This window comes from Siniperca chuatsi, linkage group LG12 (assembly GCF_020085105.1).
Source record: "Siniperca chuatsi isolate FFG_IHB_CAS linkage group LG12, ASM2008510v1, whole genome shotgun sequence".
Classification (NCBI taxonomy): domain Eukaryota; kingdom Metazoa; phylum Chordata; class Actinopteri; order Centrarchiformes; family Sinipercidae; genus Siniperca; species Siniperca chuatsi.
Window position 1 is genome coordinate 24,235,908 of NC_058053.1, and position 21,278 is coordinate 24,257,185.

Genomic DNA, 21,278 nt, shown 5'->3' on the forward strand with positions numbered 1-21,278 from the left:
GTTGTTGTTGCACTGTGGTGCTGGAGGAAGTCAATTTCAGTTCACTGTATACGTGAACAGTATATGAATAGTTTCACAGTAAGAATATACTTGACTTAAAAAAAAAAAATTAAAAAAAAATCACATTCCTAAACCAAACAGACAAGTTTTGTTTAAGCAGTTTTTTTTAGAAATAAAATTGTATTTATATTTGTCCACCTTTCTAATCCTGCTTTGAAAATCTCTTCTGGCCTACTGATGTGGCCTCACTTTAAAAACATTAAGGCCACATAAGAACTATTTTGGACAGAATAAAATACCTAAAGTTGACCTGGAGTTAAGATTTATTTTTTATAAAAAAAAAAAAAAAAAAAAAAAAAAAAAGGTCAAAATAAACTCTTTACCTATTTTAGTTTGGCAGGTCTGGTTTAATGTTGGAAGGTGCGTTTTGAGTTTAAAAAAGGAAAATGCAGAATTACCTGCCAGACAAAACTTTTTTTTACACATAAATCCCTCTAAACGCTAGTTTGAAGACCCAGCTTGACGTGAGATTTCAGTCAACAGAAACAGCTGAAGCAGATATTGCATTTAAATCATCTTTATTCATTATTTCCTCTTCAAACACATTTTCCTGATGTACATTTCCATTCAAAAAGGAAAAACTCAAGTGAGGTAAAAGTGCTGAAAAATGAAATAGTATAATGGTTGTAACCAAACTCATCGTCACAATCACGAAGCTGACAAAAAAGCTCTTTTGCATTAACTATTTCAAACAAAATATATAGTGCGACAAATTTCATATTTTCCCCACTTTTTAAACTTGTATAGCCACAGGCATCTCTTCATACACACATGCAAACACGCACACACACCTTCACACATTAACGTAAACACAAATCTGCTGCAAAAAAAGTTCACAACTCTTCATATAGAAACTGTAGGAGAGCTTCCAGAGGGCCTCCATCACATTCCTATGGCGTAAGACTTGTACTTTAGACAAGCGTAACCACTAAATATCTAATCCACAGCTTGTTCCGCACCCCCTGCAGCAAAGAATACATCTACAGGTGTCATAAAATTAAAAACACGCTGTACTAATACACAAAGGCCCAAACAAGTTGGACGACCAAAGGCAGGGTGAGTGAGAGAAGCAACGGGATCAATAACACTGACAAGTTTACAGCAGAAAAAAAAGTGGGGGCCAGGAAATAAAAAAGGCAAAATACACTTTTTTCCCCCTACATCGCCCATCACAAAAAATTCATACATCGACATACGTACATCAACCCTGACGAAGGAAGTGATTTAGCATGAGCCCTGATGCACCCCACTCTCATCTAGTGGGGGAAGGTAAAGCTTTCATTAACAGGCACACATTTTTCAGTCGTCAGTAAAAAGACACAATAACCGTAAACACATGAAGGTAGGGTGGGCTCAAAAAACGCAGAGGATTTACATTCCAGGCTGCGTTCACCATCGAAAATGCAAGTTTGTGTTTGCTGCATTTTCTTTGACCTCGCTCGAAGCGAGGTCAACAAGGAGCCAAAGAAGAGACTAGTCCTTGCCACCCCCAGAAGACTTCAACCTGCAACTGTGAGCAGCTGCGTAACCGGGCTGCTGGTTTTCAGTGTCTCTCCAAGCTTTGATGAACCAATTTATAATCACTCAGAAGATGAACAAACTGGGGAGTGATTGAGGTTCTGGGCTGCCATTCCCTGAAAGGGATTTTAGCGCTAAAATCAACATTTTGTCCCCTAGCTTTCAAACAAGGCAAAGATCATCTTAGGGTTAAGAGTATGGTGCTAAATCTAGCTGTTAGCACTAAACTAGGAGGGGACAGTCCACTGAGTGATGATAAGGTTTCAGAGCAAATGGACGCACAGATAAAACCCAGTGCTGCTGTCATGCTAAGGCAAGCTGAAGTCTGCTGGCTACCTCCACCTTCAGGCATGATCTACGTCTAATACGAACCTGTTGTTTGGGTGACAAGAGGAGAGACAGAGTTACAATTAATGCAGAGAGGAAAAGACACAAAATGAAGGTGAGTATCAGGAGGGGACGTCTCAATGTCATGGGCAGATTATACCAATTTACCCATCCAGAATTAAAAAACAAAAACAAAAGAAAACCAAAAAAAAAAAAAAACACACCAGACATAAAGCCCTCAAAAACACATTATGTCCCTGAGAACCAGCTCAACTCCCTTCAGCAATTGGCCACATTAGCTTATTTACATTCCTCTCAGGTGGCTGGGTTTGGAGTAAAACAAGGCCTCTTTAAAGTGCTTCTGTTAGTATGGGGTCTCTGCTGGGTGACCTCCAGCCACTGTGCCACAGTATGGCTCGTCAGTGCACTTTAGGTATTGCTTTGGTTTGGATGGGGACAAAACTGTCAGCAAAACAAAGTCAGTCAGCTTGCTGTGGAGCAAGTGGAGCTACAATGCTAGGCAGTCCATTAAATTAGGGGTGTAAATATATAATGTCTGTTTAGAAAATCAGAATGAATCAAAAGTTGGATTTTTTAAAGGCATTCGGGCAATATTGACCTCAACATGGCTGCCAGTGACAACAAGGCCCAAACTATCAGTAAAAGACAAAGAAGGGAATAAAACTAAATGTCTGAGAAGAATGTGCCAGGAATGACTTTAGATGGGTTTCATGGAAAAGTATGGTTTGGACTGAAACTAAGCAGGAAAAAAAAAAAAAAAGAGGGGGGGGGACATTGTAAAATAAAAATACCAAAAACTCAAATTCAAACCAAAATAATGTATGTATTCTCCCATAAACTAGTATCTAATACAGCGATGATGACAGTCTTGTATGAATTAAGTTCCACAGGGTTTAAAGGGGCTGAAAAAAAATATATATATTTTTAATAATAATGCTAACCCTTTCCCTCCTGATCACCATTAAAAAAAAGAAACTTTAAAAAGCTAAATCACTCTCCGAAAAGTCAAGGGCACTTGAGTGATTCAGTTGCTGGTTGTAAAGCAGACTTTGGTCAGTCAGTGTGTGGCACCTCACTTGTTAAAAAAACAAAAACAAAAGACTATGGCAGTTCCCATACCAAAGTTCAGCCGCTGAGCCAGCAGAACATACCCTGACCCCGGGGTGTGATCTGCAGAAGAGGCCAAGCTGGCCTTACCCTAACAATACTCTAACCAGCCAGGAGTTGTCGGACAGCCAGATAAGAGACGTTCCTGTTTATCTGGTATAAACACGAGCTGCAGTGAGACGAGCAGCAGCAGCAGCAAGGCAGGGAACCGGAATAATTGAGGGCTTCTGAGGAACTGAGGGGCGAGAGGAACACAGCAGCTGCCACTTACGAAAGAGGTTTAAGGGCAACTTTTCTCCTCTCAAACCCGGATGCTATGTCAGGAGAGGGAAGAGGATAGATGACAGGTTTAAGTCACAGCTTAGCCATTTGCTAGTAATGCCACACTGCAAGTGTTCAAAACTAACAGCTAATAATAGGCTTGGCTAGAAATAGAAATTCATAGGTTGTTTTTTATTTGAGGGAGGGGGGGGGGGCATGCTGGCGTTTTTTTCTTAACATACCATTCACACTCACTGGTGTCTGTCCTCCCATGACCACAAAAGGGGTTCAAACACTGCGTGGTCGCAGCAGGCGCTGGATAGGAGAGGACCGGAAGTGACTCAGTTCCCACACATGTAAGGTGGCAGGGCTGCTGCTGCTGCTCGCACACCCATCCCCTGTTCCCTGCTTCCGACGACACCTCCCCCGGGAAAAAAGAAAAAGAGGATAATTATAGACGGCCTGTAGTTTGAGAGCCAGTCACTGAGCTGCGTCAGACGAGGATCCCATTTCAGAGGTGCTGTCGAGCCTGCAATATTTGTAAGGGACAACCATGCCGGCACGCCATGTGCTGCTCCTTTTAAGGGAAGGGACAGCCAGCCAGCCAGCCAGCGCTCGCTCCAGGCAACGAGGCCAGCCACATTCTCTCGACGGGCCCATGTCCACTCTGTCCTGTCAGTCAGCCTCCCACAATAGCCAGAGGATTGACATCTGGAGGTCACTGGTGAGGCTTTGGAAGTGACTTTAAAAAAAAAAAAAAAAAAAAAAAAAAAACAAAACAAAACAAAAAAAAAACAGGGGAAACTAAACTCCTCAGACACACAGGAGCCTGTCTTTCTGAGGCCTAAACTGTCTCACTGCAGATTTCCACTCAAAGCCGGTCTCGACAGAAAAGTACAGGGCTGAGTAAACTGGATAGAGGGGGAGGAGAGGAGCTCGTCCTACACTGAAATTCACAGTGGAAAATAAAAATACACACATTTTCTATTGCATTGTTTGCAAATCACAGGCACTGAGGGCATATTAAGGAGATCACAAGAGTCTATGAGAGCTAGTTACATGTCAAAATGAATTAAAACAAATCGACCCCTCTCGCTCCCCCTCCATTTCTGATGTGAACAAAGTTATTAGTGTACCACCTGTCTTCCCTCCCCAGTGAACTAAACTTTAACACTGGTGCTCTGCTTTTTTTTTCTTGGGCCGTCACCTATTATACTACCCATTCCCCAATATTACCATTTTCATTATTTTCCGTTTTTTTCTGCCTTTTCATTTTCTTTTTTTTTTTTCCTTTTTAAATCACAGGAGAAAACCAAATTTAAAGGCTATAAACATTTTCTTCTTCCCTTTCTTCAAAAAAATAGCCCATACTTAAATTATTGGGGAGTAAACCTGGAAGTTAAGGCACAAAACACAACTCCATTAAGAATAAGATTGATAAACAGGGAAACAACCAAACATGATGAGAAAGAAAAATCTAAACACTTAAAAATATCACTTTCTATTCAATGACCTAGACGCCTCTGTAGATAAGGAATGAGAAAGGATTTCAAAAAAAACAAAGCAAAACACTTGTCCACTTAAATATAATTGTGCCTTGAGAGGAACATAGCATTTATTGCCTCAATAATGATTTTTTTTTGGGGGGGGGACGTGTTTTTATTCCTTCTCTCTACTCAAAAGCAGCAGCAGCGGTGCCCTCTTGTACATCCTTCCACTTGTTTTGTCAGTTACATGGCAGCCATGTTGGAATGTTCTGGTTAGACACATAGTAGTTGCTGAAGTTGTGGTCTCGGACATAAGGCGCCGGCTGATAGTAGCAGGTGACGCAGGACGCATCAGGGATAGCGTTCTGCTCCGCCAGCACTCGGAAGGCCATCAGAGAGATGAGGTGGAGGGTCTGCCGCCGCTCGTGGCCCATGAGGCACACTGTGCTCTCGTTGACCACTCGCCGCAGGATCATGAGGTAGTCGTACTTGCTCTTCTCCTCACCTATAAAGTGGCTCTGGAGGTAGGCCTCCACCTTGCGCTGCTGCTCACCGATGTCAGGGAAGTCAATGAAGAAGCGAGAACACATGTACCGCTCCAGGCCCTTGAACTCCTCCTCGCTGGCTGGCCGAAAGTCCCGCACCAGCAGGTTGCAGTATTTCAGCAGGCCGCCACCTCGGATCTCCTCGGGCCGCTTGGTGGCGATGAGCTTGTCCCGCAGGTGGCTCAGTGCCATGCTGAAGTCCCCGTACACGCTCTCCCCACTCACAGTAGGGTGAAAGGCCTGTGACATGGGCGTCTGCGCCAGCTCGTAGTAGGAAAGCATGGAGTCCAGCACAATCTGAAATGAGTCCACACTGAACTCAAACTGCCGGCGTATCGAGTCCACAAACTTCAGCTCCACATTGCGGCCGTTATTGTTGGAGAGGGAGATGAGGCTCCAGCGGTCCTGCTCTGTGTTGACCTTCACCAGCTTCTGGACATAAGCCTCTTTGAGAGTCATGGGTGTAATTTTCTCTTTGTTCACACCCTCAGGCAGAAAGTCCAGCAGGGTACCCAGCACCACGTCCTTAATGAGCCTGAACTCTCCCTCATGGGGCAGGTCCACCCTGAAGATGACGTCCAGATCCTTGTAGCTCCAGCCAATATCCTGGACCAATACGTGGCTGGCTGTGGAGCCATTGAGCCGTATGTCCTTTACTTGGATACCACGCAGCTCCAGGCGGGCGCGCACCCGCGCCACAATGTCTTTCAGCCGTACCTCTAAGGTAGGGAAGTTCCCCCGTCCATGAACAGGCACAACCTCGGTCAGAACTTCATTCAGCCGGCTCACCTGCTCCCAGGTCAAGACACTGACAGAACAACTCTTTGATTCCTCCTTGTTATCCATCTTCTCACAAAGTTAAGATTAACTAAAAAAGGTAGGAGAGAAAAAAAAAGATGTTAATTATAGCTTTCAAATGAGACACAAACCGAGCAAAATCTACAAATCTGACTATTTTTAGCTCATTTTCTTTTACAATACAAAATACTAAAAATCAGATTTGGCTTAATTGTAACAATAACTGTTAAACACAATTCCAATATCAATACAATAAAATTAGAACTATTGGCTTGCTAGCTTTAAAGTAGCTCATGAATCAGTAGCAGCATCATGACCCCCTTCAGCACGAGCGCAGCAGAATGCGAGCACGAGACAGCCTGCTCGCTCTCAGCTACACGCGCAGTAGAGGACAGAGCCCGTGAGGCTTCTAGAACAGCTCACCGCGCGAGCCTGGCTTTTATTCCAGAACCGCTGAGAGACAAACACCAAGCTAGCTTAAAGTTCACTAAAACCGATGGTTTCCTAAATAAATAACCACCTCAGAAATCAACTGTAGCGACACAAATTACCGTTACACACACGTTTCGTTAAAACATCGCCAGTGATTATTTGCTCCAGCTGATTTATAAAATTTACCCGTGACGAATGCAACATATGAGTTTTGCGCTAACCGCTAACTTTACTCGGTGCTAACTGCTAACATAACCCTTTTAAACAAGTACCAGACTGGGCTTTAAAACTAATTAACTTTAATATTACGCCAGCTAGACAACGTTAAGTTCTCAATGCGAGTCCATGTGGCGAGGAATTCAGCAAAGTTACGTACGTTACAGTAAATTTGGACCGATCAAGAAAAAAAAACAACAACTACGTCTTACGCTAAAAAATATCCGAAATGATGTCACGTTTTTGAATCATCAGCTACGACTGGGTAAAATTTTTAATTTAGCGAAGTCTAACTGACATTACTTTCCTAACTGCGGAGTTAATACACAGTCTCCCCTGACAGAAATGGAGAACGAATGAAAAGCAGTTACGCTACATACATTTCCAAAAGCGTGCTTTGAAGGCATTCAACGTCCGAAAAAGAAGATGTCAACTTGGAACTCGTGCAGACACCTCCACATAATCCACTGCCTGAGAGAAACACAACTGCTACGTTACCGTCGAAAAGTCTGTGTTTGAACAACTCTCCTCGCTGAAGACACGCCTGTTTTATAAAGCTGAAGTACGACCCCTGAAACAGATGCACAGCCGTGGCACGACACAGTCCCTCTGACTATTTATCGTGGCTTTTACGATCTAAAAAGTGCAATATTAACAATATATAGCGTTGCGTAGTTAAAGTAAAACACTAACTTTATGTATTTACCCCAAAGTCCAACTTTCATCATCAGCAGATCACAAAGTCGTAAAATCGTCGAGTTTGATTGTACCAATGCGCCGAGCGAAGCGTCTGATTGGTCAGCGAGGTTTTTGCGTTGCCAAGTAACCAGGGCCGTCTCCAGGCAGGCGACGTTCTCTGACTGTTGCTGTGTCACAGTCCAGTTTAAAAGCAGCAGTTATCGGTTGTATTTGTTAACAGTTGAAACTCATTTGAGATTCTACTGATTCAATGGCGCGTTAAAATGCCCTTGTTAGATTCTACTCGTAATTTTGTTGCTTCCAAAATTGTATATATATATATATATATATATATATAAATAAAGATAGTAGAGAAAGTTTCAGTCGTAGTCATCTGGACAATGTTTTCAAATTCAAGACGTTTCGGCTCCTATCCGGAAGTCATTCTCAATTGTGAAATTTATTTATTTATTTATTTTTTTATTTGAATTTGAAAACATTGTCCAGATGACTACGACTGAAAGCTTTTCTACACTCCTGGACGAATGAGGGACTACACCGTCTATAAATAAAGATGTTTAAAAAAAAAAACAACAACAACTCTCACCACACATACTTCAGAGAAAGTTTTTTTTTATGTTTAAATTAGGTATGACCCATGATGTTTATCTTCAACACATGGTGGGCGGTGCATATTCCAGATGATATCAATTTATCATCAATGGTAAATGCACCCATAACACTGAATGCAGTAGTCACTTTATTGTATTGCGGCTCTCTTGTGCACTATGGCTCTTTCTAGCTGTTAAGGCCTTCTGGGATGTACTGTAGTTAGAGATGCACTTTGTAGCTCTATGTCCCGCTACATGCTTGCTGGGCATCCGGCCCAATGGTATTCACTGTACATCTGCACAAAAAATTGTAGCGTTAGCATGCCTTGCAACAAAAACGCATCATATTTTTAATTATGTTTTAATATAGGTTAAGCATGGAAGAAGCTGCATCATCTCTATTATATATGGATAGGGGAGGGAATGGCTTATGGGACACAATGTCGTAATTCCTGGACATCTTGCCCTCTTCTCTTTGTAATATAACAAGATCATTGTTAGACTCACATTATTCAATACTGGTCTCAACCATCTCGGCGGTTGTAATAAAGTAATGTTTATTTAAAAATATATATAAATAAAGGTATATTTATGTGTTGGAGCAAAGTATGTGTTGATGTAAGATCATGTGCACGCATGTGTTCCTATGGACACGCTAGGTGTTAAATAGAAACATAAAATAATTTAACACTTTAACCCTCCCCCTCCCTGCTTCCACCGGTTTGTTTTGTCTGTGCAATAGCAATGTCCTTGTATTGTCACATTGTCTTTCTTCTGTGTTTGTCTGTCATGGAAACTCTATAATAAAATCTTAATGGAAGTTTATTGCGCTTATAATAGTCTACCCTCTCTGATGTCAAATAAGCTCAAAATATTAGAAACACCTCTCAGTACAACACAACTCAAAAGCACCACAAACTATCTTTCTAAATTGATCCTAAAGTTGAACTAACACAGCTTCAAAACCAACCCAAACTGAACATTACAGCATAGCCTGCATAGACGGCAGTAGTTTTCGTTAGGTGTACCTAATAAACTGGCAACTTATTGTATATTTCCATATAACTTCCATGTATCTTTAACACCCTCTGACTAACAACATATCCAGGCTACTAAAAAAACAGCTACACCTTGCATTGATTTTTCTATTAGTCTAGTTCAAGTGATAGGCTATATTGCAGTGATTGATGATCACTTGATTAGAAATATTTGCTACACTGTGGTCACATGACATCTCCCAATTTCTCTCTCAGCTGTTTTATTTTAGATTACTTCTTGGTAGAAAATAGTTCTAATGAAAGCAGTAGCTAAGTGTGGCCTCGGACGTGTGGTCACTGGATATTATCTATTTAACTTGTACCAGAACTATCAAATGGTACTTGGTACTTCACACTTATTTTATCTTATACTTATACCCACCTGGTACTTAATTTATTTTCTGACCTGTTTTTATAGTTTTAGAGTGTATTGTATTATATTTTTTCGCTAGTACTTTCTCCTGTGTGCACTGACGTAAAGGCGAGCTGCTGTAACAAAGACTTTCCCTTCGGGGATCAATAAAGTATTTCTGATTCTGATTCTGAAATCATTATATGTCTGACTCAGACTTGACAAAACATATCTGAAACTCCTCTTTAAGCTGTCATCAAACAGCAGTGTGACTGTGTACGACTGTAATCAGTTGTTAAGTGTGCCATGCAGAGTCCTTTGCATGAGGTTAGGGTTGTAAAAATCCTGTGGTATGTTTTGGAAATGGAAGAACAGGCTGTTGTTTAATAGCAGAGGAAGCAAGAGACTCAGTCCCTCTGCTGATGGTCCTGACAGGCTTTTCTACTTCACAGGAAACGCTGCAGGCAGCTCTGGGTGGATGCCACTGACACAGCAGGGGGAAATCTCCCTCAGATTTCTACGGAAGAAAGTTATTTTTTAAAAAGTTCAGTTCATTTAGTCATTTCACTAGAACACATTAAACATTCCTCTGTAAATCTCTTTCTGCTGCACGCACACCTATTCCACAATGACAAACAGCACAGCTGTATTGTAAAACCTCCCTTTGACACACTCTGGAAGTGAGTTCTTCCCTCGCTAAGCCAGAGGTGTATTATTGTGAACGATGCAAGGAAACCACAAAAGATATATGAGTGTGATGGTTCTTTGGAAAGTAAAACGTGGGAATAGACCTCAGAACTTCCCTGCAACAGTAAGAGCTTTGTTGCCTTGTAAAAGTGATTTTATTTTGAAACAGAATATTTGATAATAGCTTAAAGTTAATGTACAGTACAAAGAAAAGCAGGTTATTGAAGAATTAAAGCGCAACCAGTGGAGTAGAAAGGGTGAAACATGTTCGTGAAAATTGCAAACACATAAAATGGTGTGTATGCGCTCATTAGTAAAAAAATCAACAAATCAAAGCAAGTTTATTGTCACATACACAGTACAACACGCAGTGAAATTTGTTCTCTGCATTTAACCCATCCTAAGTATTAGGAGCAGTAGCACCCGGGGACCAACTCCAGTTCTAAACCAGTGCCTTGGGTCAATGGCACTGACAGGGGAATTAACGTAACATCATTTTTTTGATGGTGGGGGAAACCGGAGCACCCGGAGGAAACCCACGCAAGCACTGGGAGAGCGTGCAAACACCCCCCTCCCCCCCAACCACAGGCACAATCTGATGGCAGCTAGTGGGCATATTGATAAAATCCTGTCACAGTATATGTAATTTCATATTGTGATATCCCAATATTGTCATTGTCATAGCGTACATTTTAAAATGCGAAACTCATTCACTCCCACTTTCTAACCTCAGCCATAGGGTTTACTTGCAGAAGCTGGTTTTGTCAGGTCCAAATGAAAACATGTTTGCAGAAAAAAAAACAATTCAGATTCTACAATGAGTGCAGGATTTTTGGGCCAACTCATCTATTAAGTGAACTCCTACTCCTTTCACCAAGACTTAAAGGTCCAGTGTGGAGGATTTAGTGGCGTCTAGCGGTGAAGTTTGCAACCATTTGAATACCGCTCGCCTCACCCTCCCCTTCCAAACGTGTAGGAGAAACTACGGTGGCCACGAAACTCACACAAAACATAACCGGCCCTATCTAGATCCAGTGTTTGGTTTGTCCGTTCTGAACTACTGCTACTACTGTAGTACAGTAGTACTACATGGCGGTGCAACATGGCGGCCTACGTGGAAGGGGACCCGCTCCCTCTGTAGATAAAAATGGCTTATTCTAAAGTAATGAAAACACAACTATTCTTATTTTCAGGTGATTATACACTAACGAAAACATACTTATAAGTATTATATTCTATTTCTGCCAATAGATCCTTCCAAATGTTACATACTGGACCTTTAAAGGTATAATTTTAAACTCACACCTTATGAAAATGATGAATTGTGCGTAGCATAAGTTTCTGCATCTATCAGTCAGATTGTTCCTGCACCACTATGAATGAGCAAAGATCTGGGTTGAAAGTCACTTATTGTTTGTGGCTCTTTGGAGTTACAAATGGCAGTTATTTATATTATTTCATATCAGAATACATAAAGTTGTGTATTTGGCATTTCTTACACTGAAAACGCACGCACACACACAGACACGCACATATCAGTAAGTGAGTCAGTGATTTAAGATGCAGTTTCTCACAAAAGAGGTGTTTCACTTTTTGCATTAGTGTTGGGAAAATGAGGAGGTGAGATGAAACCACTGATCAACTGTGTGGAGCTTGAGCTATGTCAGCTGTACAGTTGTGGTTATGTGCGTGTGTGTGTGTGTGTGTGTGTGTGTGTTGTGGTGGAGCCCCTAAGTGGGTTGTGCATCAGGTCGGTGGTGAATCAGCAGCAGCAATGATAGGAAACTGGTAGACCAGAGAGGGGATTTACTTTCTTTGCGTGTGTCTGCATCATACTTTCATTAAAACTGATAAGAAACATACATCTTTCATTACGTTATCATAACAAACAGCTGTAGAAACACCTACGAAGGACGGGGAGTCAGATTCGGACTTTTGCTGAGCATTTATGAATAAGCTTTCATCTGAGTAAACAGGAGGAAAGTGCAGAAAGTGTCAGCTGCCGAGGATGGGGGGGCTTTTCTTTATGGCTGCACATCTTATGTGATGAAGGATTTGTATATTTAAATCTCTCTTAGTACAGCTCTGAGATCAGGTCTCAATCATCGTTGTAGCTGAAAAAGCACACGTGCAGTAAACCAGAGCAGCAAATAAGAATTATTCTTTTCAAGGATCCATTAGTCTATAAAATATCAGCAAATATCTAACATCACAGACTTCAGTTTACAGTGATTTAATCCTCACATATGAGAAAGCTAGAACCAGCAAATGTTGGGCACTTTCACTTTCAGTCTGCTAATAACAGATTAACCAGCTAATCATTTCACCACTAAATCCTCTGAGCTGACAGTATTGGCCAGTTATAGCTTATCAATAACATGTCATATTGCCAAATATGTTTCCGATAAGTAACTGAAACGCCCTCAATATGTTTGAGGTAATTTAGAAACAGTGTCACTATCACATACTTTGACCAGTTTATTGATTTCCCACTCACATCTTGGTCACAACTTTAGTAACCAAATTTAAGGGCTCCTTATCAAATATGTTGAATATATATGTATGAATCTTATGTATTCACGGAAAAAGATCAAAAGATCAGTATCAGATTATTTAAACTCGCAAATACCAATGTTGATATTAGCCTCAGAGAACTACCTCCAGTATGGCTCAGGCTTCACAAGTAAAATGACTCAAAGGATATGAGTAGCTATAAATATACATATGATGATACAACATGAAATATATGTTCCCAATAAAACATCAAGTTATTTATAATTTTTCGGAGGTGTAACGTGTCCTCACAGGCCGATTTAGACAGAATCAAATTGTTTATGAATATGCAGTACATGCACTGGATTTTAGAAATGGGTTTCTGCTTATTCCCTGGCCTAGAGAGAGCATTGCTCAGACCAGGCGTTGTGTTAGACTGATGCTAACTGTCAACACGTGGCCTCGGGGTGTTTGGTGAACTGTCTGGATGTATATTGACCTTTGACTTTTTAGACCTCTGAACGCTGACCTGAGTGTGCTGACAGGCACAGAAAGCAACTGTCAGTAGGCTGTTCTGAAAGCAGCAGTGGCACAATCAGATATTAGTGGTAACACTGGTGACCGGCTTCCCACCCACAAATACGTGTGGGTTTGGTGGTAGTGCCACTGTTTACCACTGTGTTTACCTGTGGGACTGACTCAGTGTTGGTGCAGAAAACATATGCATCTAGAGTCTAAGCATTATAAATATAGCACTGTATATATTTAATAAACAGGACATCATCTGGTGAGACACAGCTGTGGCGGTTCAAGTGGAAAAACAGCTGAAAGACTTCTGAATCCAGGGCAGCACTTCAAACACACTTTATAATCCTATGTATAGATGACAAAACAATCTCAGCTTAAGGTCCATTTAGAAACTGGTCTGGAGCTTTCGATCATATTACACGATCTTCATCAGCAGATGGAAATTGCCCAGTTGTCATGGAAATGTTTCCATTTTTTCAGAGCACTTTGAGGATTTCTCGTTGAAGATAAGGATGCGAATCTACAGTTACAATGACAACTGGCAAACTCCATCTGCTGATAAACACCACGTGATATGATCAAAAGCTAAAGCTACAGCTATTTAAACAGATTACTTTGTCAACCGCTGTTTCAGTGGTCAAAAATGAACTTTGGACCTCATCCTAAGCACATTGTGCTGTGTGACTGTGTTGATGTGTTTCGCTGCGTCCTGTACTGTATGTGGTGGATGTATTAAATGATGCTGTTGTGGCGTTTGTGCTCCTCTGTCATGAATAATGGAAGAGAGACCAAACCATTTCTCTATGGACCTCCCAGGGGCACCGTCGTGTTGAAACAGGAAAGGGCCAAACACGAGCTGGAGACAAATGGAGCCCGTGGAGCCTCGTGAAAACCATAAACAGACCCAGACTGAAAGTACACAAAAGTATGTGGACAGTAGTGTAAGTAGCAGTACTGATGGCATCATGTACATTTGCATTTTATGTATTAAATCCCATAAGGAGAAAAAAACAAACGATAACGATAAAAAGATAAAAAAGCAACTTTGAATTTTTCATGTCTGTTTTTGCAAGCAGTCACCAGTGAGAAGACAACACTGCAGAAATTATCACTGTAAATCTGCTGCGATGGCTAAAAAACCTGAAGGTGTTTTAATGGCAGAGGAATGAAATGAGCAAGCCGATCTGGCCAGCTCAATATTTCTAAAAATATTAACAAAGTGTTTATAAATGGCCATAACTGCCCTGCACATGAAATGTGCAAGAAGTACTGTAAGTTGTTCCCAACATGATAGAATGACATGAAGGAAGCACAGGTAGAAACAGGTAGATGTGGGCTGATAAAGAATGAAAATTAAACATATTTTCTTCCTTACTCTACCGCTATGTAGCCATGCAGGTAGGTTTGGTTTTCTTTGTCCAGCTTTTGAGATATATGCTTCTACCCCCAAACAATGGATTTTGTTTGTGCTGCTCAAAGCATGGAAAAGTTACCTTTAAAAAAAAGCACAACAGCAGTGTGTGCTTTCAGAAACAACGTCCCAGTTACAGTGGATAATCCACAGAACACGGTGTCAACAGTTTTCATACGGACTATTTCTTCAGTAGAAAGTAGTTCTGTTCAGGTCTGTTGATTATCTAGATAAACACGGTAACGTTTAAATGCTGTGAGCACCACCAGCTAAAGTCTGTTCTCCTTATGTGTAATGGGGTGGAGGCAGACATCTCAAAACCTCATCCCACAAAACTGAAACATCCTGCATGGCTAGACACCACTGGAGGTTTAGTCAGGACTGTTTGTGTTTAGTAATGTGGAGCGAACTGATCCTTTAATGATTTGGCGAGTGCATTATGAGAGGCAGTGGAGTATTAAGGGGAGGATGGATGGAGCAAAGGACACAAAGATAACTAGAGATTGAGGACGTGGTGGGTTGGGTAGTTAGTTACTGCTGACACAGAAATTGAGTGTGAAGTTACAGACAGTTCATTATGTGTTTCTGATGAAGCACTCCTCTACAGCTGGGGGAGACCAGCTATCTATGAAATGGGCTACACTCTGAGTTACTGTATTACCGGCTCACTGTACTTGGTGAAAGAAATCATCAAGAAAAAGCTAAAATCAAGTAAAACTGTAACACTCCCTCTCTCTCTACAGGACATTTTCCCTGGGAATGAAACAGGCTGGAATGCAACAGTCATTTTAGTTTTATTTGGGAAGTGCTGTTTAGTTTGCTAGAACGTACACTAAGTTTTGCTACACTTGTGAGGACTTTGTATTGACTTGCCAGTGATTCCAAGGATAACTTATTCCTGCAAAAATAAAACTTTTTGCCACTTGGCAGCATTGCATTAAGCTGTAAACACAACATTATAAAGTAAAAAGTGGCTTATATACCCATCCAGGAGACACAAAGTAACATTAGCGTTCATTTGGAGTCATGTTTTTGGTCCAGTAATCACTCTAAACGCTCCACTATGTTCACCAGCTAGTCGCGAACTTTGTCTCTCTGCTGTTGCTGGTGCTGGGCAGGCAGCGTACTAGACACGTCAGTTTCTAGAGTGTGTTTGCTGAAAACAGCTGCCTGCTGCTGCTGAAAATGACGCTGATGAGGCCGGTGAGATTTTCACTCAGGCTTCTCTGTGCTGGACCGTCAGCCGTCCTGGGACCCTTCTCTCTCTCTCCTGGCTGTCGGTGCCTCATTCCAGATGTTTTGGATCCGGATCTTCGTCCTCCAGGAGATTCAGCCTCTCCTCTCATCTCTCTCTCTCCCTCTGCGTGTCTGGTTCTTTCTGCTACCTTTGTGAATAATGAGCTTGAGTTTTGCCTCTCGGAAGTTTGTGTAGTCCGTCCTCTTTCCAGGTCTCCGTGGCGGAGAGGAGCTCGTGTGGCTCAGGCCTCTGGCTTCATGTATGTTACAATCTATCTATAATTGTGTCATCCTGACTGCCCATACTGTAATTTCATTATGTCGGTCTATTCTGAAACACGTGACATCTATTGCATGTATGTCTGTCCGTCCTGGCAGAGGGATCCCTCCTCTGTTGCTCCTCCTGAGGTTTCTTCCATTTTTTCCCTGTTTTTCATATGACACCCTCAATTCCTCATCCGAATTGAGGGTGTCATATGCTGTTCAGATTATAAACCCGCTTGAGGCAAATTTGTGAGCTTTGTGGGCTATAAATACTATAAATTGACTCGACTTGACTTGATTCATTGTTAATATAAAAATACTGATTAGTGATGCAGGGGGTGTCAGAGCTTCCTGAACAGCATAATAAACTGTTATGGATAATTATGGACAAACTTGACACACACACACACTGACAGCCAGTAGTCAGATGTTGGGCAACTGTGGCTGCCAGCAGCTAATGGCAACTCAGCCATGTCAATAAATTGAACAGGCAGACATAATGTCTGAGAAAGATATTAAAGAAAGTAAGAAATATGTGTTTAAATTATACAAACTTGTTAGTTTGCTGTGCGTATTGTTATCAGCACATCTGGTTTGCACATTAGCTAACATCTACTAGACGATGGCACTGGTAGTAGTTAGTACTCTCACGGCACAGGTGGTACAGGTAAAATGACTTGTCGTTGGTTCTAGAGGATTTAACTACCACTGAGCCTTATGGCTGTAGCAGCTACTAACAGGCCACGACATACACTAAATGCAGTGACTGCCGCTCAACAAGAAAAGGATGGAGGTCTCGCTCCACTCGACTGTGTGGTTGAAGTAGTTGGTTTCAGTTCATTCGGGTTAACAAATAGACGCAGACAGAAACTTTGCCCGAAATGCTTCAGGGATGAGGGTTATCATTCATTGTCCATCATCGTCCTAACACTCACATGGCTTCGTATCTCTACTCTCTCTCCCTGGTGTCTGCCCTCACACAGGCTCATATTAGGTAAGACCCGCCTTCTTGAAAGTTGGCAACCAATCTAAAATGACCAATGTGACCGTGACGGTACATGTAAGTACATGTACTTGCATGTTGAACTTGCTAAATGAGCATATTGGCTAATTGTTAGCTAACAGTTTTCTAAGGTAACTGACAAACTGTAATGTTAAAGAACAAGATAAAACACGTGTTTCGGGGGAGAGGTCAGGGCTAAACACACACGTTACTGGTTCACATTAACTTTATTTTTCTTCTTACATTAACACACACACACACACACACACACCCACACCCACACACACAACAATCTAGACTCGTTGTAGTACATAATTTGACCACAGTGCAGACAACTCTCAGCTGGACCTCCACGATGGAACAAGATGTGTTTGCTGTTGCAAATGCAAGGCCTCTGTTGATAGAACAAAATATCCCTGTGTTTGTGTATGAGGTGTTATTTTAGCTGTTTGTGCCAAGCCATCTGCTTCCTGGCTGTGAAAATATCCAGTATGTATGGAACTACACCCTCAGGCACATATAGACACCCTGAATTAAGTATCGCTGAGGTGACACCGGAGTGCTATCATGATGCTCTTGTTTAGGGATGAACGGCAGCAGGTTTGTGAGGTGTGCGGTTTTCTGTGGTTGAGTACATGGTTCAGTCTACCTGAACCGTGCGTGCGTGCTCAAGCTGTTGTGCAGCTGGAGCCCTGCCACCTGCTTCTCTTAGGCGCCGCGCCATCTGAGTGACTCAGTGTATCCAGGCCACGCATGGGTAAGCAGCCCTGGCCATTAGCACATTAAACACACACTGAGACACACAAACACAATTGAATTGCATGTACCTGGATGCACATATTGTACTCATGTAAGCAAACACACACACACACAAGTGCCATTAAAGGTTCCACTATGTCTGCTGACGAGTACATGTGCTAATCTTTTCAGAATGACTGTCGGATGGCTGAAAGCCCTGCGCTTCCTCTGACATCGCTTAGTTGTTGTTGGTTATCAAAGGACACATTACCCCCCTCCATATGCTCATCATTACATGATCAAACCTCATATGAAGGTCAAATTCTGCTCCGTGACTGCATCTGGCTGGTGCACTTTTATGATGCTTACGCTAGCAGTTAAAAAGAAAAAGTTTCCCCTTCTTCCTCTCCTCACCAGTGATTTACTTTGCCCTGCAGAGTCACTTCCCAAATAATTTATTGTATAATAAAAAGAAGTTTTGGGACTGCCTCCAATGTGGAAAGACAGACCAGAATACTTAGTGTTTTTCCTCCCAGTGCAAACAGACTGTTCTGTTCTATGAAACATTTTGGGTAGATTTGATGTTTGGCTCTCATAAGAGGAAGAAATCTCTGCAGCAGAGTCGTTACACATCACCGGGCCAAACCTTATGGAGGGAAATCCCGTCTGTCTGCTGAGCGTAGCCATTGACAGATAGATTGTTTTCTACTGAAACCATAGCAGTCCAGAGAGTGCGAGAGAGAGAGAAATTGGGACAAAATTGGCAAAGGCGGCATGTGACAGAGAAAAAAGCATTTGCAGGTGATGAAATTTGTGGAGTGATTGACTGAAAGTCTGAGAGAAAGTGACACGAGAGAGACGATAAAGCTTTTAATGGTCTCAGTGCAATGTTACCTGTTAAGAGGAGTCGGCCTGTATGTTGGCAGGCTCGCTGTATTTACTTCAGCAACCCCCCCAAACAATCACTTTTTCCAATAACCTCACTGTCTGTCTGGACGACAAAGAGGGATCTGTCCCCAGAACAGATGACTGGAAACAGGACTGTGACTCAGTCATTATAATGTGTTTTTAATCATCAGTTAAATTAAACTGAAGAGAAGTCATGGAATCTAAACAATGAAAAAAATGCTTAAAAATTGAAACGGGCACATGAAAGCAGCATTATTAAGTTATCAATAGATATCAGTAGAATCAATAGATGTGTATTTTGGTATTTTCTATCACCAAAGTAAACCTAGTAACGTCTGTATGACTTTTATTACAGACCGAAGCAGACTGGGGCACAAAAAGTCACTCATGCACCTCATGACGGGTCCTCTAGTTCAACCTGCTTCTAGATACGTGTCGACCTTGTTGCGAGCCGTGCCAGATGCTACGACAGTTTTCAGACATGTTTGATTTTATTGTAGCCAAAACGAAGATGTGCTTACAGTTGGAGCACCTTGGAGACGAGTCTGAGATGGCAGATGAGCAGTTGTTAAATATCGCAATCATCCGCGCCAGTCAAGGATTTCTACAACTGGAATAAATGTCATCTGGGTTCATTGTGTAGTTTAAAAATGTTTTGAAAGTCTTGTAGTCTGCAACAGTGATTTAACTACTTCCAGTTCATGAAAGCTTGCTCTTCTAAATGCTTTGGAAAAAAATCCTCTATTAAAAACAAAACAAAAAAATTAAACACAGTGCAGGTGAGTTTTATTAAACTCAATACAACTGGCTTGTCCCAAATATCAAGATATTTTACCATTTTATACTGACAGGATGTCAGCTGTCAATCAAACTGACTTCGGAATGAAAATTAAACTTCACAAATACAAAACATTTAATCTTAATCAATTTTTCTTTGTTTTCCCAGATTTTTCTGGAGCAGTCTCACCACTATTCATAACTTATTTATATTTTTTATTAGCTGTGAGTAGCTCCTTCATTTCCTTTGTGCGTTGCATTGTGGGAGAATAGTTTCCATCGACAGCGCGCTCAAAAATCGACCTTATTTAGTCTGTCTGGTTTGTGTATACATTTTGTCACTTTTCCACAAACTACAGACTCAAAACCTGCTAAGAATTAGTATGTAGTGTGGATTTGCTCAGCAGCATTGTGCTCAGTGCTGCCATCAATGGCTGCAAGCATTTTGCAACAGTCAGTGTTTCTATATCAGTTACAGCTTTCAGCCACCAGCAATAAGAGGTGATGCTTCTGCACCAGAAAATTGTCATCATTTGTCAGTGTTGCATTCTTTCATTGCCATGCTTTTCTCCAAACATTAACAAAGTAGTTTTAGGGGCGTAAACCTAATCATAGAGGCATTGAATAAAAAAAAAAAGGTCAAACTTTTTTCCTTCCTGCCAATAGTGGCACCAGATGAGAAAACGCTTGTATAGATTAATTTGGAAGCAGACAAGAAATCACCTATTTCGTCGCTTAGCTTGGATGACTCGCTGGCATCAGGGCTAGGCAATACAGTGCAGAAACACCACAGCTAAATAAAATCCGAAACATCCCAATTTAATCGAGACATGAGGCACCCCTGACTCATCACCACATCACTCTCCTTTCACTCTCAGAGCTGCTGATTGTTCATTTCCCCCCGTTCAGATAATTCAGGATTACGATGAACTACTGTCTATTCCCTCTTTGCCTGAGCACACTGAGGCCATTCACTGCTAGCTGCTGCAGGGCCAAATAAAACAAGGGCATGAGTAATTTTATAAACAGAGCAGCTCTGGTTCAGCAGGCTAAAATGTCTGGAAATCAGCCGCGATGCTGTTAACAAAGCGAACGTGTGTTGAAATGACAAGGAATGGAGAGGATTACAGAGGCATGATGACACTGATTGCAAAAATAAAACCATGAATCACCACAGAAACAGTTTGAGTTATTAATGTTCTGCGTACATCACCATCACAGCTCTCATTTAGGGAATTCATAAAAAGAAGCTAATTATCAGAGAGGAAATAACTTCTTGTGTTTTGGTCACATCTAACAAATTGTGGTTAGTTTAAGAAATTTCCTGTGACTGATGGAAACCGTGTGGTTTCTCTGTGACACTTCCTGTGACAATTTTTAGAAGACTGATCGATATGGTTGTTATGTAAGTGCTAAATGCCAGTGATGCTACACAACTATGTGCTGGGGTAGCACAATGCACGTTAAGTTCTGCAGACGTTGTTTCCCTAAACAGAATAGTAAGCTATGTTCACACAATCTATCAACACACTAATGTGTTAGTGTAAAACTGTCCAAAAGTGTAGGACCTCTGATGTAGATTCTTCTTTTTTAAAAATTAGTGCACCAAAATGAGATGAAGCAGCTGCTTCCGGATTTACTTTTGCAACACAGCATTTCAACATCTTGAAAGTGTGGTGTTATGTGAAGACGGTGTGACTATTTAAACAGAACAGTGTTTGTTTTCAACCTGAGTAATGGATACAGTGGTGACAGATGGGAACTTAAGAGTGCATTAGTCTT

The 21,278-nt window shown here is 41.4% G+C and overlaps 1 protein-coding gene across 4 annotated transcripts; it reads right to left on the reverse strand.

The window, feature by feature from the left end:
• Positions 1-561: 561 nt before the first annotated feature.
• On the reverse strand, positions 562-7,630 carry tent5c (terminal nucleotidyltransferase 5C). Of its 4 annotated transcripts, none has more exons than XM_044215660.1 (2): positions 7,479-7,630; positions 562-6,194 (listed from the first exon to the last, which is right to left on the reverse strand). In XM_044215660.1, the coding sequence occupies exon 2, from the start codon at positions 6,170-6,172 to the stop codon at positions 5,021-5,023; it is 1,152 nt and encodes a 383-aa protein (XP_044071595.1). In that variant the 5' UTR covers positions 6,173-6,194; positions 7,479-7,630; the 3' UTR covers positions 562-5,020. The 4 variants fall into 4 exon arrangements, with proteins under 4 accessions (XP_044071595.1, XP_044071596.1, XP_044071597.1 ...); XM_044215661.1 differs by having other exon boundaries at positions 7,466-7,609; XM_044215662.1 differs by lacking the exon at positions 7,479-7,630 and adding an exon at positions 7,271-7,409.
• Positions 7,631-21,278: the final 13,648 nt, after the last annotated feature.

Coding starts and splice junctions, on each gene's coding strand:
- tent5c (XM_044215660.1), bottom strand. CDS start 6,172: ATGGATAACAAGGAGGAATCAAAGAGTTGTTCTGTCAGTGTCTTGACC.